Consider the following 24,434-nt stretch of genomic DNA (forward strand, 5'->3'; position numbering starts at 1 on the left):
CTGGGAGACATCCGTCGTTTGGGTCGTTCTCCAAGTTGGGATCTGCCGTGCCTGAGGAGGAGAATTTTTCCGGTGATTTGGAAAGAGTTTGGACGGATGTGCGTGGTAATCTTCAGGAGGCCAACAGAAAATCTAAAGACTACTTTGATAGGAAACGACAGGAGGTTTTGTTCGCTGTTGGTGACATGGTTTGGTTGTCCTCTAGGAATCTGCGGTTGAGGATTCCTTCTAAGAAATTGGGTCCCAAGTTTGTAGGGCCCTTTAAGGTGCTTCAGGTTGTCAACCAATCTGCTGTTAGGTTGGAGGTTCCTACCTCCTGGAGAATTAATCCGGTCTTTCATGTCTCTCTGTTAAAAAAAGCTGTTGTGTCGGATGGTGACGCCTCTGCCTCTGTTCCTCCGGTGGTGGAGGACGGGGAATATGAAATTTCTCGCATCCTTGACTCTAGACGGTATAGAGGTAGTTTGCAGTATCTTGTGGCCTGGAAAGGTTTCGGACCCGAGGATAACTCTTGGGTGAGGTCAGATGATGTTTCCGCGTCCAGACTTATCAGAGCGTTTCACAGGAGATTTCCTGATAAGCCTGGTCCTAGGGGATCCGGAGGATCCTCTTAGAAGGGGGGGTACTGTTAGAACCTTGCTGTTAGGTTTTCTTTCCTTTGCTGGTCACATGACCTTGTTGGCCTATTTAGTCCTGCTCCGCCCTTCTGGCTTTGCTGGACTTCATTGTATAACTACTTTCTAGCTAGCCTGTGCTCTGTATCTAACTCTGTTAGTTTGCTTGGTCTACGGACCTCTATGTTCTATCTATTTTGTTTGTTCGTCTGTCTGCTACTATTTCTGTTAGGAGGTGTCCCATATTCCTCCCAGTCCTTAGTACTTGTAGGGATTCCCTCCCCACATCTATAGGTCTTCGTACAGACTAGATTAGGACTTTAGCAGGTCTGATCGCAGGATCAGGTTCCCTGTTACATCGTAGGGATTCAGCTGAGTCTCATAGTAGGGACAGATCTCCTCTCTTTCCTTAGCTTTGGTAGCAGAACATAACACACAGCTTGTAAACTCTTTTCACAGGCAGACAAGAGTCTTTCAGTTCTTGTTTGAGGGATTTTTATCCATTCTTCCTTGGAGAATTCTTCCAGTTCTGTGAGATTCCTGGGGCGTCTTGCATGCTCTGCTATTTTGAGGTCTAGCCACAGATTTTCAATGATGTTCAGATCAGGGGACTGTGAGGGTCATTGTAAAACCTTCAGCTTGCGCCTTTTGAGGTAGCCTATTGTGGATTGTGACCTGTGTTTAGGATCATTAACCATTTGTAGAAGCCATCCTCTTTTCACCTTCAGCTTTTTTACAGATGGTGTTATGTTTGCATCAAGAATTTGTTGAAATTTCTACAAATTTAAATGTCTACAAACTCCGATTCTGATTTGGCTTTTATCCGAAGTCATAATTCAAGGCTCGTTAAAAGGTCAATAATGACTTGTAGGATTGCTACTTTCAATTGGTGGCACTAGAGTTCAAGTCCTCTTCCTCTCTGAAGAGACAATTTGCATATTGAAATTTCATTGAATCCATTCTTCCCTCTACCCTTGAAATGTTCACCATGCCACTGGCTGCAACACAATCCCTAAGCATGATTGATCCTCCCCCATGCTTAATGGTTGGCAAGATGTTCTTTTCCTGAAATTCTGTGCCCTTTTACTTCATACATACCTTTAGATCATTGTGGCTGAAGATTTCTATTTGACCTCATCGGTCCACAGGACTTGTTTCTAAAATGCATCAGGCTCGTTTAGATGTTCTTTTGCACTTCTGACACTGAATTTTATGGTGAGGATAAACGGGGGACAGAGCAAAGTACTGCAGTGCGCAGGCATTGGGAAAGGTCAAAGAGCCCGACACATGCGCACAGCAGTACTTTACTCTGCCCTAGTCAGGGCATAGAAGTACGCCTGCGCAGGAGCGCGATGCCGGGGAGACTGTGTGCATGACGTACAGATGTGTCATACACACAAAGCAAGAAGGAGGACGGCATCGCAAGAATGGATGCGCCGGACCAAGACTAGCGACACCCTTCGGACCGGACCGCCCCCCCCAGGGAAGTATAATAAAAGTTATTTTTCTTCTCTTGCAGGTTGGATCGGGGCATATACACAGCATTATTGAAGGCTCCCCAGAGGAGAAAAAAGACATCAAAAGGGAGACAGACTAAATGCTTGGCATTGGGGTGATCCAAAAGTTCTTGGGCCTCGCCTGTAATCTTAGTCCTGAAAAAGGTCCGGACAACCTGGTTCTGCATGGATTTCAGGAGGCTAAATGCCATCACAGATCCCCGACGCGTACCCAATGCCACGTGTCGTTGATCGTTTGGATCGCTTAGCCGCTGCCCGTTATTTCACAATCATGGACTTTAGTCGAGGATACTGGCAGATTCTCATGTCCAAGCAGGCACAGGAGAGGTCCACCTTCATTACCCCATTCCGACTGTATGAATTCCTAGTTATATCTTTTGGCATTGGAAATGCCACTTTCCAGCAATTGGTCAACCAGCTGCTAGAGGGACTAGTTGGACTTGCTGTCACTTGCCTGGACAACATTGCCGTCTTCAGTTCTACCTGGGAGGAACATCCGAAGCAGGTGCTTAGGGGGGGCCAGGGAGCTGGTTTGACTATAAAGCCTGGAAAACGTCAGGTAGGCATGACGGAGATGCAGTACCTCCGGTCACCGAGTGGGTGGTGGAACTCTGAAGCCAGAGCCCGGGAAGGTAAATGTTATCACCACCTGGCCCACCCCTAAGACCAAAAAGCAGGTGATATTCTTTTTGGGTACGGCAGGGTACTATAGGAAGTTTGTTTTCAACTATAGTGCTCTTGCTAAGCCCCTGATAGACCTCACCAAAAAGAAGCTGCTGCAAATAGTCGACTGGATAGCTGACTGTGAGTGGTCCTTCGCGGCGCTGAAAGCTGCCCTGGCCAGTTCCCCAGTTCTGCAGGCCCCGGACTTCACCCGGCGGTTTGTAGTCCAGTGGATGCCAGTGCGCTTGGCCAGGGTGCTGTGCTCAGCCAGGTAAACGGACAGGGCGAAGAGCATCCGGTGATGTTCCTCAGCTGCAAGCTCTTACCCTGGGAAGTGGCGTATGCCACTGTGGAGAAGGAATGCCTCGCTAGACTGTGGGGACCCCCAACCAAACTCTGACACTCAGCCCCCCTACTGCCCCCCATTTCCTTGCCAATAATGTACCACGTACAACTGGATGGGTGAGGATTGGTCACAGCTTTATTAACCATTTTCATTCATTTCATTAGAAAGGCATTTCATTTTTCCAAAAATCAGCTCATTGCTGCAAGTCCTGTGTCTCCACACAGGCAAGTTGGCTACCAAGTAGAAGTCTTCAACATGTCCTTTCTTTATTTCCAGGCCACGCAGGATCCTGTGTACCTGTATGCAGGACTCTGACCCCCACCCATCACTCTTAGCGTTTGTTCCACACCGTCTTGGAGTCCAGACAAGAATATATTCAGACCAATATCAGTTAGATGAACCCCATCGGGTTAGCAGGCCTGTTTTATCCCCTTCCAATTGTCGGTGTCGTATCACTACTCCGCCTCTGTCCTTTACAAATTTTGCCATCCGTGCGTTTATTATCTGCCTTGTCCGTTCGATGGCCGCGCTGTCTCGTGCACCTCTCCATACCGCTCTCGGCACTATTTCCGACCACACTGTCGTCAGGTTTGGGAAAAATGCTCTGAAACCCTCAGTGTCTAGTTTCATCATTGTAATTAATTCAGTGCTCTTGTGATGGCCGAGCTCGTTTTCCCCGGCCTGTATAACTAAGATGACCGGACCTGTTGCTTCTCTCCCTACCTTGATTACCTCCATTAGTACCTGTGGCCATCGCAGGCCTCTAATACCTCTCCAGTTGAAATATGTCTCATGAAACCTCATATTCCTCCCGCTTGGGCGGACTTTCGCCCTTTTTTGTGCCCAATATATATACGAGTGGCCTATCACTCACACTGTTGGCTTAGCGTCACCTGTAAAAGAAACAAACCACGTTAGGATAACAAGTCCGGTCTAATGTATCTCGCCAAACACGTGGATCGCCATCTCCCTATCCTCTGAACTTCCGTTTCTGACAGTCCTGCTCTTGCTGCTTCCGTGGCCGCGCCTATGCGGAATGAGTGTGTCCCGTAATCTTTGGGGTGGTTCCCTACCGATGTTATGCATTTATTAAATATAGCTTGGAACTGGTATCTTGATAATGGCGTTCCATCAATGTGTGATAGGAACAAATTACTTTGTGCTCTGATGGTTAGATATGTTTTTACTATTGTTACCCGACTCAGTGTACCGCTTGTGGGTTGTAGAAGTACCCAAGTACCCCTGCCCGCTGGAACCGTTTTCGATTGGTGTATGCGTACACGTATTGCATTATTGGCTATGACTACTTCCTGGTGTAATAAGCGTCCACTGGTGGTAATTTTGGATTGAGGGACTAATTCGCTTATGCATAGTGCCCCGAAGAAGGCGATCACAAATGCAGTAGACATTAGTGTTGCTTCAAATTGTGAGTGTCATGTTAATGGTGTTAGGGATAAGATGTGAGAAATCAGTTTTAGTGACACGGGACGGGACGTCTACACTCCTGACTTGGCTGACCCCTTTTCCATCCTTTTATGGATTGTCTGATGATGAATCTTTGTCACATGTCCCCAATTCAGTAGTTGGAAGTGAAATGCTACTCCGGTCAGACACCGCTGCGGTGACACCCCTGATATGCCCCTCATCATTAGCTGGTGGAGAAATTCTATGGTGACTTGTGATCTGGCTTGTTCATATTGGTCAACCTGTCTGCCTGCTACTAGTCGTGTCCACTCTTCCCATGCCTTACCGTATGCTTGCCACGTCGACGGGGCAACTGATGCTCTGATTAATGGCATCAACTATTCGCCACTAGATCCCATAGGGAAGGTGGGCAACTGTTGTCCCGATGGGTGGGCATTGTGGAAGAGCTCTGTGAAAATCTGCCAATTGAATTGTTATAAAGCGTTAGCAGCAGCTTTAGACCCCTCAGCATAGTGGCTAGCGCGGACCCATACATTGTGTTTTAGGCAGAGGAATGCTAGCCGGCGTAGTAGGCCTAGCACTGGGAGAGACGATGATGCCATCTTATTAATGCAGTGCGCTACACTGGTGTTATTTGTTATGAAGAGTATATTTTTGTTAGCCAGGCGCGCGCCCCATATTTCTATTGCTACCACTATTAGAAACAGTTCCAGGAGTGTCTGTTTTTTTGTCAGCCCTTGTTCTGCCCAATACGGAGGCCATAAGCCCGTGCACCATTGGTTATCTAGTATCGCTGCATATCCACCTGATTCTGCCGCCCTGGTGAATAATCTTAGTTGAATGTTAGACTGTTCTGCTGACATAAATATCGTGTGACCGTTGAATGATTGTAAGAAGGTTTTCCGCACCTCTAAGTCCGCCCGTAGCTGCCTGCTGATTCTGATTCTATGACTCGGTTTTAATGCACGTTTTGTTGTGAGGGATAAACGGCGAGAAAAAACCCTTCCGACTGGCATCACCCGGCTCGCAAGCACGAGGAAACCTAGTAATACTTGCATCTGATGTAGTGTTACTTTCCATACTGCGCAAAATCCCTCGATCAGGTGTAATGTTTTTTGTATTTTTTCCCATGGGAGGTGGAACAACCTTGCCGTGGTGTCGATTTCGATGCCTAAGAACGACAGCTTTGTTGTGGGGCCTATGGTTTTTGTTGGGCATAATGGGACTCCAAACCGTCGCGAGATGTTTGTGAATTCATTGAGTAATGATTGGCATTGCGTTGAGTCTTTGGTTCCGACGTATAGAAAGTCATCTAGGTAATGTGTGACGGACCTACTGCCGGTTTCGTACCTCAACACCCATTCTAGGAAGGAACTGAATAGTTCAAAGTAGTAACAGGATATAGAACAACCCATTGGGAGGCAAGTGTCGTAGAAGTATTCGTTGTCCACTTGGCATCCCAGCAGGTGGTAGCGATCTGGGTGCACCGGAAGTAGGAGCAGCTCTCCGGGCCCCGCATCGTGTACTAACATTACTGCTCTGTCGAACGACGCGTAAGAGACTGAGGCGTCTTCAGACGTAATACCGTCATTCACAAAATCTTTGGGGTAGGACAGATGGTGGATGAGGCGGAATGACCCTGGCTCTTTTTTGGGGATAATTCCCAGAGGGGAGACTCGTCGGTTACTGAATGGTGGTGTTGGGAAAGGACCCGCTACTCTGCCTAGAGATACTACTTTTAGTATTTTTTGCCTAAGTATTTCGGGGTGCTTTCTTTCTGATTTAAGGTTATTTGCAAAGGGGCCCATCGCGGTTACGCTCACCGGGGTCCTTAGATTCTGACTGTGGGAGTTTAATTGATAATTTGCTTGCGGGACGAGAACATCTTGCCGCGGGATGGGCTCCCCTGCAGGCTGAGCATTCATGTTTGTATCTGCAAAAGGCATAAAAACGACAGTGTCCCTCGTCATGCTGCCAGCAGGCCCCAGGTCTACGTACGACCACTGAATTTTGGCATGCTGTTGCCGGTTGTCCAGTAGACGTTGTTGGAAAGGGATGTTGTTTCTGTGACAGCATTAGTCGCAACCAGACGTCTGTAGCTTTAACCCCTGAGCCTAGCTGTGGTTGCAGGGCCAACCGCCTCCGGAACTCTTCATCGTAGCGCCAACATGCTGAACCGCCGTGGGCTTTGTACGAGTTATACACCGTATCCTGGTATATGAATAGTTCCGAGCATTGTTCCGGATGGTTTTGGCCCATAACGCAACCCAGCACCGAGAACACCTGTAACCAGTTACTCATTGTCTTTGCGACCTTTTGTCTGTTTTTTGTCGAATGGTCTGTCGGCTACCCTTCTCTCTTTGTCTATAGTATACTGGTTAGCGGATACCAGTGACCAAATATCGATGTACTTGTTATTCCATATTTTTGTTTTGGTTTCCTCATCTATGTGTGCTCCTAATGGGCTAATCCCGCAAAAGAATACATCCTTGTGTACGCCGGCCAATGGCGGTGTCACTCTCGTAGTATTGTTTACTGAGCCTGATGGTGCGGATAGTTGTTCAATTAGGGCCTTAAGGGCCGCTATTATGTGAGTGTTACTGTTTCCCAATCCAGGTATATTGCTCTCACCCATTCCTGCGGCTGGAGGAGGGACTCCGATGTGTGGAGGAACTCCGGCACCAGTCTCGCTCGGGGTGAGCGGCGTGCTTCTGCTTGTAGTCCTGCCTTGTGTAGGCTGGAAGCTCTGGAGGGTGCCCTTGCCTCACGGCTGTCCCCCGGAGGACGGGATCGATGCGACCGGCAGTCAGGACTCGACGATGTGCTCGACATCTCTGATGGTGAGCACCACCTCGAGGACCGAGACCTGTGCCCCCTCCTGTGGGATGCCGATCTCCGCTGGGAGGGCGACGACCGCTTTTTTTTTTACGGTGACTTATGTGCGAGGATGTGGACGTTTCTTCGGAGGAACTTCGAGTTCACCTGGTGCGAGTACACCTGGTGTCTCTCCATGAGGAGGTATGGGGGGCTTCTGCTATGTTTGCGGTTGTGCCGCTGGGGCATGTGGGTGGTAATTGTGGACAGTTGGGGGTAAAGGGCAAGTTGAAAATGAGGTGATCGTATGGGAGCTGCGCTGTTGTAGTTGCGGGGTTAAGCGTGTCCGTCGCCGCACAATTGTTGCTGTCGGGGTAAATGGATGATGGCTGAACTACTGTCATGTCCGGGGGTGCCGACGTGTATACGCTTCCTGCATTGGGGTATTAATGTATGTAGTGTTTTGTGCACTTTTATTTTTTCTATTGGATGTGTTCTGCTTTGTTACCAGAGGGGGCGCTCTGCTCTGCCGTCTCCTCTGCTGTGTGATGAGGGGGCGGAGACTTCTGGCCTTGAGACTGGCGGCTTCTGCTGGGCAGCGGGGTGCTGTGCCTGAAGCGCTCTGGAGGGCGGGAGTGCCGGCTGGACCTCCGCTCTCCAGGACGCTCCTTTTGGCGTGGACTGGAGCCTGGTAGGTGAGTATGTGGGGGGATGAGTTTGTGACAGGCCCCCACCCGTCACTTGCTGCCACCCTAACGCGGGCGCTGCACTGGCCACCGTTGCCTGAGCCATGGCATGCGGCGCTTGGATGGGAGACGTGGGAGTTGGCTGGGACATGCGCTCCCTGCTGCACGCTGGCAGCAGGTGTGGATGCGGTACAGGTGTCGCACCGGCCATCGCTGACTGTGCCGCCTCGCGCAGTGCCGGCCTGGGTGTGGGGGGCCGCGAGCCATACCTTACGATCGGCGGCAGGCCTATATCCAGCGCGGCGATGGCCGCCGATGCATTTACAGCCGGCGCTGCAACACATGGAGCCTGGCTGTGAGGTTCCAGACTCAACTCATCCACCGGCAGCGGGCGCAGGCCTATCGGCAGAGCACGCCGTCAGCCGGTGCCGCGGTACACAGCTAGTTGGGCAGAATGCTTAGAGGGGGCATGCATGGAGGGGGGTCGCCGATGGTATGCGTCTATCGCCGTGAGGTGGCTGTGGGGGACAAGCCAGTGCTATGGGGAGTGGGGGTTCAGAGCTGGGGCCAAAGGGATGAGCGCTGAGCCCAGAAATGAGGGCCTGTAACCAGCGCTCACCCCCCTGTGCAAACCCACCCGGCAGAGCCTCAGCAATCTGACCTGATCCTTCCATGAGACACGTTCAATTCCAGGACCACCAGGGAAAAGGAAGGAGGGGTGGGACATCCCGTGTTTATATATCCAAGGGATGGCTTGTGGCAGCCGCCCCTTTCACTTCATTGGTCCCTTCAGGGACTTCATAATTTCAGGTCAGTAAGGGGGGATCACCAATCGCCACGGCCCGGGGAGGGGCCACCACGTCAAAGGCTCTTTCCTTATTCAGTGCAGCACCTGCCATAGTGTTGCTCCTGCGGAAGCTGCAGCCCTACCTACTCAAGCGAAACTTCACCATAGTGAGTGACCACAACCCCCTCAGCTGGCTGCACCGGATGGCCGGCAACAAGGGTAAACTACTGCGGTGGAGCTGGACCCTACAGCAGTACGATTTTACCATTCAACACCAGAAGGGTAGCGAACATGGCAACACCGACGGGTTGTCCCGCCAGGGGAATGCCGAGGAGATGGGCTTGGGAGATAATCTGTAAATCAGATTCCCATACCATCTCTAAAACGGGGGGTGTCATAGATGTAATTGTAAAATCTATAAAGCCATCTCATAAGTGAACATTGAAGCAAGGCTAGTACTCTATTAACCTCTACATGACCCTTATTCAGCTGGGGCCCCCGTTCTGCAAACAGGTAATTAAAGTTGGTTATCAGGTAGATCGCAGGCATGAGTTTTATACACAGCTTGTAGAATAAAGTGGGAGGTGTCAGATTTATGGTCTGTGGAGATGCCTTATCGCCCTGGCCTCCCTGTGTACAGAGACCTGCAAACAGACTGCTTTGTTCCCATTCCAGTTATGAATATTGGGGTTTTTATGAACGGCGTAGATCCTACAGTTAGGGCAGGTATATTTCTGGCATCATGGCTAATGTAACGCATTGACTTACATTACTAGGCGGTCACTGCATCAGTTCCAAATTAGTTAATGCTGCACCGCACCGCCAATATTCCACCCAGGAGAAAATCTCAGCGCTTCTGCCCTATTTGCTCGGACCCAAAGCCTCGGACCACCTTCACACACAGTGTCTGTAAATCCCACCCCGGATATCACATGTGACAACGATTAACAATGGCCACAGAGAAACTCCGAAGACGGAAATTCAAAGTGCGGAAAATCAGCGACTTCATGTCACCGACATTCGCACGGGTGGTTCGGCCTGTGGTCTGGACCTCTGACATTGGGGCTCTGTATATTCTGTATTTTGGGGGGCTGCTCCCGGTTCTGATCTCATCAGTCAGAGCCGCTGATTTATGACAAGTGGCTGCTCCAGGATCCGCCTGCACCGCGGCTGCAGACAGCGCGGAGAGTAATTACTCCGCACACACAAGAGACAGAGCGAACGTGACAGATCTCAGAAGACGTCCATTACCCTCGTCATGTCAGAGGACGGTGCAGGACCGAGAGCACAGGAAATTAAATCCCAATCCCCCGACATCTGCTCCGTCACCGATAAAACAAATTTGGTAAAAATCAATGAGAAATCAGAAAACAACAAGACGACACATCGCAAACTGCAGGATATGAGAGATCCTGAAGATACCGGACCCCAGAAAATGCTAGACCCCACCATTTCTATATCTGGTAGCAGACAGCACAGAAAGCAGAGATAGGTGCGTGTATTAATCACTGAATTTCTCCTTTAGTCCCATTACCCCCGGTGTATAACATCCAAACCCATAGCCCCCTAGTGAATAACATCCGACCCCATAGCCCCCCGGTGTATGACATCCAACCCCATAGCCCCCTAGTGAATAACATCCGACCCCATAGCCCCCCCCCGGGGTGTATGACATCCAACCCCGTAGCTCCCCGGTGTATGACATCCGACCCCATAGCCCCCCAGTGTATGACATCCAACCCCATAGCCCCCCCCGGTGTATAACATCCGACCCCATAGTCCCCCGGTGTATGACATCCAACCCCATAGCCCCCCGGTGTATAACATCCGACCCCATAGCCCCCCGATGTATAACATCCGACCCCATAGACCCCCGGTGTATAACATCTGACCCCATAGTGCCCCGGTGTGTAACATCTGACCCCATAGCCCCCCGGTGAATGACATCTGACCCCATAGCCCCCCGGTGTATAGCCTCCGACCCCATAGCCCCCCGGTGTATAACATCCGACCCCATAGTCCCCCGGTGTATAGCCTCCGACCCCACAGCCCCCCGGTGTATAGCCTCCGACCCCATAGTCCCCCGGTGTATGACATCCGACCCCATAGTCCCCCGGTGTATGACATCCAACCCCATAGCCCCCCGGTGTATAACATCCAACCCCATAGCCCCCCGATGTATAACATCCGACCCCATAGCCCCCCGGTGTATGACATCTGACCCCATAGCCCCTTGGTGTATAGCCTCCGACCCCATAGTCCCCCGGTGTATAGCCTCCGACCCCATAGCCCCCCGGTGTATGACATCCGACTCCATAGTCCCCCGGTGTATGACATCCAACCCCATAGCCCCCAGTGTATGACATCCGACCCCATAGTCCCCTGGTGTATGACATCCAACCCCATAGCCCCCCAGTGTATAACATCCGACCCCATAGCCCCCCGATGTATAACATCCGACCCCATAGCCCCCCGGTGTATGACATCCGACCCCATAGCCCCCCGGTGTATAACATCCGACCCCATAGCCCCCCGGTGTATAACATCCGACCCCATAGACCCCCGGTGTATAGCCTCTGACCCCATAGTCCCCCGGTGTATGACATCCAACCCCATAGCCCCCCGGTGTATGACATCCGACCCCATAGCCCCCCGGTGTATGACATCCGACCCCATAGCCCCCCCAGTGTATAGCCTCTGGCCCCATAGCCCCCCGGTGTATAACCTCCCACCCCCTCCATGCTCTCAGCCTTTACTACCATGGTGCAGAGCTCACTGATACCAGCGTGGTCCTGTAATAGACAATGGGGTAACAAGTCTGTGCATGACATTTTTCCTCCTGGATCTTCTCTCATCACCTGTGAGTGATATTATTGAGAAGTGGAAGGAACCGCAGCAACTCAGCCACAAAGTGGAGACCCTGTAACCTTACAGAGTGAGGGGGCCGAGTGCTGAGGAGCAGAAAAGTCCCCACCTCTCTGCTGACCCCATAACTGCAGAGTCCAGATCTCCTCTGGTATCAGCACAAACACTACACCCCCGCCAGGAGCTTCATGGCCAAGCAGCTGCATGCAGCCGTACATCACCAAGCGCAATGCCGAGCGTCGAATGGAGTGGTGTAAAGCCGCCACCACTGGACTCTAGAGGAGACGTGTTCTGTGCAGGGACGGATCGCACTTGTCTATCTGCGTCTGATGGAGGAGTCTGGTGATTCCGGGAGGACATTTCCCCCTGATTGCATTGTGCCCCTTGTACAGATAGTGGAAGAACATGAGCGACTGCACAGAGCCCCATCCAGCACCATGGTGCCCGGCCCCCCAAACGCTCATCTGGATGAAGGGGCAAAAATCCCAACAGACACCTCCAAAATCTTGTAGAAATCCCAGAAGAGCGAGAGACGTAATATCTACAGAGAAGCCCCCGGAGGTGGATGTGGGGGGCACATACTTTGCTCCATATTAATGTCTATGGATGTAGATGAGGACAGAGAAGCCCCCGGAGGTGGATGTGGGGGGCGCATACTTTTCTCCATATAGCGAGTTTACAGAGCCCGCTCTCCCATGGTATATATCTATATACTGTGAGTACCTGCCGCAATGATGATGTACGGGTCTCTCAGGAGGGTAAATAGTGATGTCCCCGTCTGACTCTAGAAGAAGAGGAGGACATTAGTCTGTGGACGCGGTTGTATCCTGCTCATGGCTGCGCTCCTCGGCCTCCTCGGTGGACTCACCTCCGGCTGAACTCTAGAAGGTTGAAGGATGAAGAGCTGGAGAGCTGAGGACAGAGGAGACATTACAATACACCGGGGACATTAGACACAATCTTTTCTATTACACATCATCATTTGCCTGATAAGAAGAATCAAATCTAATCATAGCAACCTCCATCAAAGAGAACCAGCACCGCGAGCACCAGGAATGGAGCCGTCTTCCCCACAAACTCATACAAGATGCTTCCAAACGGAGGTCCCACTGTAAGGAGAGAAGAAGGGGAAAAAAACAACAGATAATGAGGGCGACAATATCTCCAGTGATGGTGGACACCGAGACAGAAAGGAAAACTAATCACCACCACATTGAGGAGCGTAGAACTGTCTCACGATAAAGTCTCCCCAGCGATGGAAGAATCTAGAAGTCTCAGGATAAAGTCTCCCCAGAAAAGGAGGAACCTACAACAGTCTCAGGATAATGTCTCCTCAGCAATTGAAGAGCCTAGAACTGTCTCACGATAAATTCTCCCCAGCAATGGAGGAACCTAGAACTGTTTCATAATGACGTCTCCCAAGCAATGAAAGAACCTAGAACTGTCTCAGGAAAAAGTCTCTTCAGCAGTGGAGAAACCTAGAACTGTCTCATGATAAAGTCTCCCCAGCAATGGAGGAACCAAGAATATGTCTCATGATAAAGTCTCCGCAACAATGGAAAAACCTAGAACTGTCTCATAATAAAGTCTTCCCAGCAATGGAAGAAGACTGTCTCATGATCAAGTATCTCCAGCATTGGAGGAACCTAGAACTGTCTCACAATAAAGACTCCCTAGCAAAGTAGGAACCTAGAACTGTCTCAGTTCTAGGCCCTTCAGTTGCTGGGGAGGCATCCTGTCTCATGATAAAGTCTCCCCAGCAATTGAGGAACCTAGAATTATCTCACAATAAAGACTCCCCAGCAATGGAGTAACCAAGCACTGTCTCATGATCAAGTATCTCCAGCAATGGAGGAACCAAGAACTGTCTCATGATCAAGTATCTCCAGCAATGGAGGAACCTAGAACAGTCTCATGATCAAGTATCTCCAGCAATGGAGGAACCTACAACTGTCTCATGATCAAGTCTCTCCAGAAACAGAGGAATAAAGAGTGTCTCATGATAAAGTCTCCCCAGTAATGGAGGAACCTAAAACTGTCTCATGATAAAGTCTCCTCAGCAATGGAAGAACCTAGAACTGTCTCACGATAAAATCTCCCCAGCAATGGAGGAACCTAGAACCGTCTCAGGAAAAGGTCTCCCAAGCAATGGAGGAACCTAAAACTGTCACACAATAAGGACACCCTAGCCAAGGAGGAACCTAGAACTGTCTCATGATCAAGTATCTCCAGCACTGGAGGAACCTAGAACGGTCTCATGATTAAAGTCTCCCCACCAATGGAAGAACCTAGAACTGTCTCATGATCAAGTCTCTCCAGCAACAGAGGAATCAAGTGTGTCTTATGATAAAGTCTCCCCCGTAATGGAGGAACCTAAAACTGTCTCATGATAAAGTCTCCTCAGCAATGAAAGAACCTAGAACTGTTGCATGATAAAATCTCCCCAGCAATGGAGTAACCAAGAACTGTCTCATGATAAAGTCTCCCCAGCAATGGAGGAACCTGCAACTGTCTCAGGAAAAGGTCTCCCAAACAATGAAGGATTGTCTCACAATAAAGACTCCCTAGCAAAGTAGGAACCTAGAACTGTCTCATGATCAAGTATCTCCAGCAATGGAGGAACCTAGCACTGTCTCATGATCAAGTATCTCCAGTAATGGAGGAATCTAAAACTGTCTCATGATAGTCTCCCTAGCAAAGTAGGAACCTAGAACTGTATCAGGATAATGCCTCCCCTGCAAATGAATGGCCTAGAACTATCTCATGATAAAGTCTCCCCAGCAATGGAGGAGTCTATAACTGCCTTATGATAAAGTCTCCCCAGCAATGGAAGAACCTAGAACTGTCTCATAATAAAATTTCACCAGCAATGGAGGAACCAAGAACTGTCTGATGATCAAGTATCTCCAACAATGGAGGAACCTAGAACTGTCTCATGATCAAGGTTCTCCAGAAACAGCTGAATCAAGAGTGTCTTATGATAGTCTCCCCCGTAATGGAGGAACCTAAAACGGTCTCATGATAAAATCTCCCCAGCAATGGAGTAACCAAGAACTGTCTCGTGATAAAGTCTCCCTAGCAATGGAGGAACTTACAACTGTCTCAGGAAAAGGTCTCCCAAACAATGAAGGAACTTAGGATTGTCTCACAATAAAGACTCCCTAGCAATGTAGGAACCAAGAACAGTCTCATGATAAAGTCTCCCCAGCAATGGAGGAACCTAGAAATGTCTCAGGAAAAGGTCTCCCAAGCAATGGAGGAACCTAAAACTGTCTCACAATAAAGACTCCCTAGCAAAGTAGGAACCTAGAACTGTCTCATGATCAAGTATCTCCAGCAATGGAGGAACCTAAAACTGTCTCATGATAGAGTTTCCCTATCAAAGTAGGAACCTAGAACTGTATCAGGATAATGCCTCCCCTGCAATTGAATGGCGTATAACTATCTCATGATAAAGTCTCCCCAGCAATGGAGAAGTCTATAACTGCCTCACGATAAAGTCTCCCCAGGAATGGAAGAACCTAGAACTGTCTCATAATAAAATTTCACCGGCAATGGAGGAACCAAGAACTGTCTCCCCAGTAATGGAGGAACCTAGAACTGTCTCACAATAAAGACTCCCTAGCAAAGTAGGAACCTAGAACTGTCTCATGATCAAGTATCTCCAGTAATGGAGGAATCTAAAACTGTCTCATGATAGAGTCTCCCTAGCAAAGTAGGAACCAAGAACAGTCTCAGGATGATGCCTCCCCAGCAATGGAAGAACCTAGAACTGTCTCATAATAAAATTTCACCAGCAATGGAGGAACCAAGAACTGTCTCATGATCAAGTCTCTCCGGCAATGGAGGAACCTAGAACTGTCTCGTGATCAAGTCTCTCCAGCAATGGAGGAACCTAGAACTGTCTCGTGATCAAGTCTCTCTGGCAATGGAGGAACCTAGAACTGTCTCATGATCAAGTCTCTTGAGCAATAGAGGAATTAAAAGTGTCTCATGATAAAGTAATGTAGGTAGAAGTAATGGAGGAACCTAGAACTACCTCATGATAAACACTCCCCAGCAATGGAAGAACCTATAACTGTCTCATGATCATGTCTCCCCAGCAATGGAGAAACCTACAACGCTCATAATAATGTCTCCCCAGCAACAGAGCAATGTAGTAATCTAGGATATGGAGGAACCAAGAACTGACCCAGATAAAATCCAGAAATAATGACTCTTTAGACCCCACAAAGCGCCTTCCAGCAATATACTGGGTTCCTATCACTCTATAATAATGGGATTCTTCATATTCTCAATAGCATCTGCTACCAATGCATGAGGGACCCTATCAGTCTCTGGTTATGAACCTTTCCATCATCCTTTGGTGGAACCCTTAACTTATTTCACTAGGACCTACCACCCATGATCGGAGGACCCTTTCGCCCATGTACGGACGACCCCATCACCCACCTACTGAGGACTCTATCTCCCATGTACGGAGGACCCTATCACCCATGTACGAATGACCCTACCACTCATGTATGGAGGACCCTATTACCCATCTACGGAGGACCCCATCACCCATGTATGGAGGACCCCATCACTCATGTACGATGGGCCCCGTCTCCCATGTACGGTGGGCCCAGTCTCCCATGTACGGTGGGCCCCGCCACCCATGTACGGAGGACCCCATCATCCATGCACGCAGGACCCCATCAATGAGAGATCTTTGCCTGAGAACCTATAGGTGATGCAAGAAGGGAAACTTCTGCTCTGAAAGTAGGAGAAGCCAAATTGATTCTTTCTGTGCAGCAAGGAGACGTCAGAGAAGAATGGAGGCCTTGCTGGAGATCCCTCTGGCAATATGGTGACCCTGTGCTCCCTGCTCCAGTGCATCGCCCCAACCCCCTCTGACAACCCCACCTGTCTCCTCACCTTCCCGCTCCGCTCTATCATCCAAACCAAAGGTAAAGTCCGAGTGATAAACTCGGGTCACCAAACACGAAAGCACAAAGGAGAAGACGAATCAAAGTACTAAGATAACAATTACAAAAAGTTCTAGACACGAAAGGTTGTAGGGAAGAATCTTATTAAATAGTGAGAAGTGATGATGGACTGACCCAGCACTCCCATAGCGAGTCCTCCCAGCGCAATCCCCATGGCGTTGCCTCGCTCCTCGTCATCCGTGTACACACTGGCGAGCATCCCCATACCTGCGGGGTAAACAGATGGATTAGTGGCCACGCTTCCTCCATGCAGTTGCCGCTCTGAGCAATAATCCCCCTTCCCGAGTCTGGAGCTCTGACCTTTATGAGAAAAGGGAGGAAATTAAAAACTCAGAAGAGAAGAAATGAGGAACCTTGAGGGCTACAGACTCTTCATGAACTTGTTCTTCCAGGTATAAAGGCTGATTGAAGCCGTAATTGGCGATCAGGCCCTGGGAGCAATCACCTCCGGCCCCCCAGGTTGTTCTAAGACAGCTCTGACACATCCATCCTCCACATGAAGCAGCACTGCGGAGGCTCGGGCACTGCGGAGGCTCGGGCGCTGCGGAGGCTCGGGCGCTGCGGAGGCTCGGGATTGGGGTTACGTACCTCCTTGCACCTCACGGATAAAGCACTGTCAAAGGTACCAGCAACTTCCAAACAAGTACCCCGAGCCCCCTAAAGCCTGACCGGTACAACATACCTCGGATACGACACCTACCTGCCACAGAAGAGCAGGAGGAGCCGATTCCCTGCAGGGATCTCGCAATGAACAGTAATGTGTAGGTCCCAGAGAAGGCGAACACTATGGAGAGAGGACGGGGATATGTAATACTAGAATAATAAGACAGACCTCATACACCCCTGGATACTTACTGATTGTGGAGAGGAACATGATGCAGAATCCAGCGAACATAGGGATCTGATATCCAACCCTGTGCAAAATATAGGATGAGAGAAGAAAAGAATAGTGTATATATCAGGATACAGAGCTCCTGGATGTGATACTGATCAGGTGACAGATCTGAGGATGCGATATGGATCAGGTGACAGATCTGAAGATGTGATATGGATCAGGTGACAGATCTGAAGATGTGATATCGATCAGGTGACAGATCTGAGGATGTGATATGGATCAGATGACAGATCTGAGGATGTGATATCAATCAGGTGACAGATCTGAGGATGCGATATGGATCAGGTGACAGATCTGAAGATGTGATATGGATCAGGTGACAGATCTGAAGATGTGATATGGATCAGGTGACAGATCTGAAGATGTGATATCGATCAGGTGACAGATCTGAGGATGTGATATGGATCAGATGACAGATCTGAGGATGCGATATGGATCAGGTGACAGATCTGAGGTTGCGATATGGATCAGGTGACAGATCTGAGGTTGTGATATGGATCAGGTGACAGATCTGAAGATGTGATATCGATCAGGTGACAGATCTGAGGATGTGATATGGATCAGATGACAGATCTGAGGATGTGATATCAATCAGGTGACAGATCTGAGGATGCGATATGGATCAGGTGACAGATCTGAGGTTGTGATATGGATCAGGTGACAGATCTGAGGTTGTGATATGGATCAAATGACAGATCTGAGGTTGTGATATGGATCAGGTGACAGATCTGAAGATGTGATATGGATCAGGTGACAGATCTGAAGATGTGATATGGATCAGGTGACAGATCTGAAGATGTGATATGGATCAGGTGACAGAGATGCAGGTTATGATACGTATCACATCTCACATCAATTGGCTGATGTGTATCAGTTGAGAGGTCTGAAGGTGTGATATTGTCGCTCGTCTGCATTGGAACCCTTGAGCCTGTGCTTTGTGTTCAGCTTTTCTATCTGCTGAGCCACAGCAGTTACACTTTTTCTCCAGGTGCTTAGTTTCTGTTATCCTTGCTTTAGTCTTTTTAGGGTAACAGGTGTTTTCAGTTACTCATTTGTCTGCCCTATCACCTTTCGGGAGCGGCTTTATATACTTTCCCCCTGCTGGTATTTCCTGCGGGTGATAGTCTCTTTTGGATGTCCAGCCATACTGCCATTGTTTATGCCAGTCAGTGAAAGACCAGCTAGGGTTTATCTCTCTGCTGATTATGCTTTCCACCCTGCACCTATCTTCTGTTTCTTGTTTAGGAAGTAGGTGGCATACTCTCTAGCAGTAGGTAACTTATCTCTCATTTTGTATTTCGTGGTTTGTTTTACTCACTCTGGGATCTCTTACTCAGCACTCCTTCCCTGCTGTAGCTCTGCCCTCCGGCTCCTTAGGAGGAAGGTGAAGCGCTTGATGTCCTTTCAGGCAGCATAGGTCTGAGCTGACATCGTTTAGTCTGTTGTTAGGATTATTCCAGCTCACGTAGGTACCACTAGGGACTGCAGGGTCAGATGCAGCTTCTAGCGTTTTACCTATTTTCCTGTGTGAATTGTTACACAATCATAACAGCACCACCGGCTCCGGCTGCCACCACCGCTGTAGAAGAATAGTTCTCATGGCAATGACGCCAGGTCTCCTCTGAAGACTGAAGCGGTGTCTGTCCAGGCGGAGGCCGCGCCACCAGCAGCTTCTGACCCTCCTTTATGTATTTGTACAAGTTCATCCCGTCGCCTCTTAGGACGTCTCTTCTCAATATTATTATTAATTATTATTGCGCCATTTATTCCATGGCGCTTTACATGTTCAACGCTAAAGCACTAGATCTTTCCTCAAAACCAAGATCACAGGGCGTCTGATCAGACAGGTGGCTCCACCCGGAACACGTGGCGCCCGCAAAGTGTCACACCCGGAACACGTGGCGCCCGCAAAGTGTCACACCCGGAACACGTGGCGCCCGCAAAGTGTCACACCCGGAACACGTGGCGCCCGCAGAGTGTCACACCTGGAACACGTGGCGCTCGCAGAGTGTCACACCCGGAACACGTGGCGCCCGCAGAGTGTCACACCCTGAACACGTGGCGCCCGCAGAGTGTCACACTCGGAACACGTGGCGCCCGCAGAGTGTCACACTCGGAACACGTGGCGCCCGCAGAGTGTCACACCCGGAACACGTGGCGCCCGCAGAGTGTCACACCCGGAACACGTGGCGCCCGCAGAGTGTCACACCCGGAACACGTGGCGCCCGCAGAGTGTCACACCCGGAACACGTGGCGCCCGCAGAGTGTCACACCCGGAACACGTGGCGCCCGCAGAGTGTCACACCCGGAACACGTGGCGCCCGCAGAGTGTCACACCCGGAACACGTGGCGCCCGCAGAGTGTTACACCCGGAACACGTGGCGCCCGCAGAGTGTTACACCCGGAACACGTGGCGCCCGCAGAGTGTCACACCCGGAACACGTGGCGCCCGCAGAGTGTCACACCCGGAACACGTGGCGCTCGCAGAGTGTCACACCCGGAACACGTGGCGCTCGCAGAGTGTCACACCCGGAACACGTGGCGCCCGCAGAGTGTCACACCCGGAACACGTGGCGCCCGCAGAGTGTCACACCCGGAACACGTGGCGCCCGCAGAGTGTCACACCCGGAACACGTGGCGCCCGCAGAATGTCACACCCGGAACACGTGGCCCCCGCAGAGTATCACACCTGGAACACGTGGCCCCCGCAGATTATTTCATGACTTTACATTTCCCCACATTGAACCTCATCTGCTGTACCCTCATTCGTCCTGTACCTGATGAGCGTCCTCCATACTCTGCAGAATACCACGTCACTTGTCTTCTCTATCATTAAATAATCTGAATAATAGCGGCCTCCGCACCGAACCTCGGGGCCTCCGCACTGAACCTCGGGGTCTCAGCACCGAACCTTGGGGCCTCAGCACCGAACCTCGGGGCCTCCGCACTGAACCTTGGGGCCTCCGCACCGAACCTTGGGGTCTCAGCACCGAACCTCGGGGCCTCCACTGAATCTCGGGGTCTCAGCACCGAACCTCGGGGCCTCAGCACTGAACCTTGGGGCCTCCGCACCGAACCTTGGGTTCTCAGCACCGAACCTCGGCGCCTCCACTGAATCTCGGGGCCTCCACACTGAACCTTGGGGCATCCGCACTGAACCTCGGGGCCTCCACTGAATCTCGGGGTCTCAGCACCGAACCTCGGGGCCTCAGCACCGAACCTCGAGGCCTTCACTGAATCTCAGGGCCTCAGCACCGAACATCGGGGCCTCCACTGAATCTCGGGGTCTCAGCACCGAACCTCGGGGCCTCCACTGAAACTTGGGGTCTCAGCACCGAACCTCGGGGTCTCAGCACCGAACCTCGGGACCTCAGCACCGAACCTCGGGGCCTCAGCACCGAACCTCAAGGCCTCCGCACTGAACCTCGGGGCCTCCGCACTAAACCTCGGGGCCCCAGTACTGAACCTCGAGGCCTCCACTGAATCTCGGGGTCTCAGCACCAAACCTTGGGGCCTTAGCACTGAACCTCGGGGCCTCAGCACTGAACCTCGGGACCTCAGCACCGAACCTCAGGGCCTCCGCACTAAACCTCGGGGCCTCAGCACCGAACCTCGAGGCCTCCACTGAATCTCGGGACCTCAGCACCGAACCTCGGGGCCTCCGCACTGAACCTCGGGGCCTCAGCACTGAACCTCGAGGCCTCCACTTAATCTCGGGGTCTCAGCACCGAACCTCGGGACCTCCACTGAACCTCGGGGTCTCAGCACCGAACCTCGGGGTCTCCACTGAACCTCGGGACCTCAGCACCGAACCTCGGGGCCTCAGCACGGAACCTCAAGGCCTCCGCACTGAACCTCGGGGCCTCCGCACTAAACCTCGGGGCCCCAGTACTGAACCTCGAGGCCTCCACTGAATCTCGGGGTCTCAGCACCAAACCTTGGGGCCTTAGCACTGAACCTCGGGGCCTCAGCACTGAACCTCGGGACCTCAGCACCGAACCTCAGGGCCTCCGCACTAAACCTCGGGGCCTCAGCACCGAACCTCGAGGCCTCCACTGAATCTCGGGACCTCAGCACCGAACCTCGGGGCCTCCGCACTGAACCTCGGGGCCTCAGCACTGAACCTCGAGGCCTCCACTTAATCTCGGGGTCTCAGCACCGAACCTCGGGACCTCCACTGAACCTCGGGGTCTCAGCACAGAACCTCGGGGTCTCAGCACCAAACCTCGGGACCTCAGCACCGAACCTCGGGGCCTCAGCACGGAACCTCAAGGCCTCCGCACTGAACCTCGGGGCCTCCGCACTAAACCTCGGGGCCCCAGTACTGAACCTCGAGGCCTCCACTGAATCTCGGGGTCTCAGCACCAAACCTCGGGGCCTCAGCACTGAACCTCGGGACCTCAGCACCGAACCTCAGGGCCTCCGCACTAAACCTCGGGGCCTCCGCACTAAACCTCGGGGCCTCAGCACCGAACCTCGAGGCCTCCACTGAATCTCGGGACCTCAGCACCGAACCTCGGGGCCTCCGCACTGAACCTCGGGGCCTCAGCACTGAACCTCGAGGCCTCCACTTAATCTCGGGGTCTCAGCACCGAACCTCGGGACCTCAGCACCGAACCTCGGGACCTCAGCACCGAACCTCGGGGCCTCAGCACTGAACCTCGAGGCCTCCACTGAATCTCGGGGTCTCAGCACCAAACCTAGGGGCCTCCACTGAACCTCGGGGCCTCAGCACTGAACCTCGAGGCCTCCACTGAATCTCGGGACCTCAGCACCGAACCTCGAGGCCTCCACTGAACCTCAGGGTCTCCACTGAACCTCAGGGTCTCCACTGAACCTCGGGGCCTCAGCACTGAACCTCAGGGCCTCAGCACTGAACCTCGGGGCCTCAGCACTGAACCTCGAGGCCTCAGCACTGAACCTCGGGACCTCAGCACCGAACCTCGGGGCCTCAGCACTGAGCCTTGAGGCCTCCACTGAATCTCAGGGTCTCAGCACTGAACCTCGGGGCCTCCACTGAACCTCGGAGCCTCAGCACTGAACCTCGGGGCCTCAGCACTGAACCTTGGGGCCTCAGCACTGAACCTCAGGGCCTCAGCACTGAACCTCAGGGCCTCAGCACTAAACCTCTGGGCCTCAGCACTAAACCTCTGGGCCTCAGCACTAAACCTCTGGGCCTCAGCACTGAACCTCGGGGCCTCAGCACTGAACCTCGGGACCTCAGCACTAAACCTCGGGGCCTCAGCACCGAACCTCCAGGCCTCCACTGAATCTTGGGGTCTCAGCACCGAACCTCGGGGCCTCCACTGAACCTCGGGGTCTCAGCACTGAACCTCTGGGCCTCCACCGAACGTCGGGATCTCAGCACTGAACCTCGGGGCCTCCACCGAACCTCAGGGCCTCAGCACCGAACCTTGGGACCTCCGCACTAAACATCGGGGCCTCAGTACCGAACCTCAGGGCCTCCACTGAACCTCGGGGCCTCAGCACTGAACCTCGAGGCCTCCACTGAATCTAGGGGTCTCAGCACTGAACTTCGGGGCCTCCACACTGAACCTCGGGACCTCCACTGATATCCTCAGATCAGGGCAACAAACGGCAGTCGCCAAAAGAGGTGTGACCTGCAGACCCGCCCGGACACATCAGCTCCATTTATCCTATATTCACATGTCTGAGCGCCGGGAAAGGGGCAGAGGAGCGCTCACTCTCCAAGATGTATGGCACAACCTCCTGTGCGGTCACCAGATACTGATGATGGAGGCGACGGGCAACCACCAGATACTGATGATGGAGGTGACGGGCGGTCACCAAATACTGATGATGGAGGTGACGGGCGATCACCAGATACTGATGATGGAGGTGACGGGCGATCACCAGATACTGATGATGGAGGTGACGGGCGGTCACCAGATACTGATGATGGAGGTGACGGGCGGTCACCAAATACTGATGATGGAGGTGACGGGCGATCACCAGATACTGATGATGGAGGTGACGGGCGGTCACCAAATACTGATGATGGAGGTGACGGGCGGTCACCAGATACTGATGATGGAGGTGACGGGCGATCACCAGATACTGATGATGGAGGTGACGGGCGGTCACCAGATACTGATGATGGAGGTGACGGGCGGTCACCAGATACTGATGATGGAGGTGACGGGCGATCACCAGATACTGATGATGGAGGTGACGGGCGATCACCAGATACTGATGATGGAGGGGACGGGCGATCACCAGATACTGATGGCATCTACATATCTTTTCAGTCACTTTGTATCTTGCTCATTGATCATAACCTATTAACCCTTCTATTCCTGGAATCTTCTTAAGGTCCATTCACACAATATGATTGTCACTCCTGCAGCGCTCGCTTCCCGATAATCTTGCCGTATAAATTGGCCGTGAATCAACCAACAAAAGAGAAACTGCTCGTTTGTTTAGTGAAATGACCTTTGGGCTGAAGATCACAGTTCTCGGCAGCACAGGGTCCTGTGTAAGTGTAAGGGTGGGACAGGGCCGGTCGTATGCTTCTCCCTCTCTAAACAGTGTTTGTACCAAGTGTACGGTTTTATTGTATTTTTGTGACTGTATTAATAAGTGAATCTGCATAGAGTTTCATAGGCACTAATGTATGCGGATAATGTAAAGTATTGTGTTTAATGTATATATTATTCATGTATAGTGTATAGGGAAAGCATAGGATATAGTTCAGGGCAGATGGGCAGGAGTCGGCTTATCAGTATATAAGATATAGGACACGGAGTAGGGCGCAGCGTAGGGAACGGCGTAGGGCACAGCGTAGGGCACAGAGTAGGGCGCGGCGTAGGGCGC

General features: G+C 51.6%; 1 protein-coding gene across 1 annotated transcript in view; it reads right to left on the reverse strand.

Moving 5' to 3' along the window:
* SLC18A2 (solute carrier family 18 member A2) overlaps positions 1-24,434 on the reverse strand; it is a 260,285-nt gene that overhangs the window by 49,553 nt on the left and 186,298 nt on the right. Inside the window, exons 4-9 of the mRNA XM_073684606.1 lie at positions 17,561-17,619; positions 17,406-17,489; positions 16,820-16,912; positions 12,737-12,826; positions 12,586-12,629; positions 12,441-12,501 (exon numbers count right to left, since the gene is read on the reverse strand). Of these exons, the coding sequence (XP_073540707.1) occupies positions 12,441-12,501; positions 12,586-12,629; positions 12,737-12,826; positions 16,820-16,912; positions 17,406-17,489; positions 17,561-17,619 (431 nt within the window). The remainder of the gene's footprint in view (positions 1-12,440; positions 12,502-12,585; positions 12,630-12,736; positions 12,827-16,819; positions 16,913-17,405; positions 17,490-17,560; positions 17,620-24,434) is intronic.

This window comes from Phyllobates terribilis, unplaced genomic scaffold, assembly GCF_046119375.1.
Source record: "Phyllobates terribilis strain yellow unplaced genomic scaffold, ASM4611937v1 Scaffold_5__5_contigs__length_657084704, whole genome shotgun sequence".
In the NCBI taxonomy this organism is placed as follows: Eukaryota; Metazoa; Chordata; class Amphibia; order Anura; family Dendrobatidae; genus Phyllobates; species Phyllobates terribilis.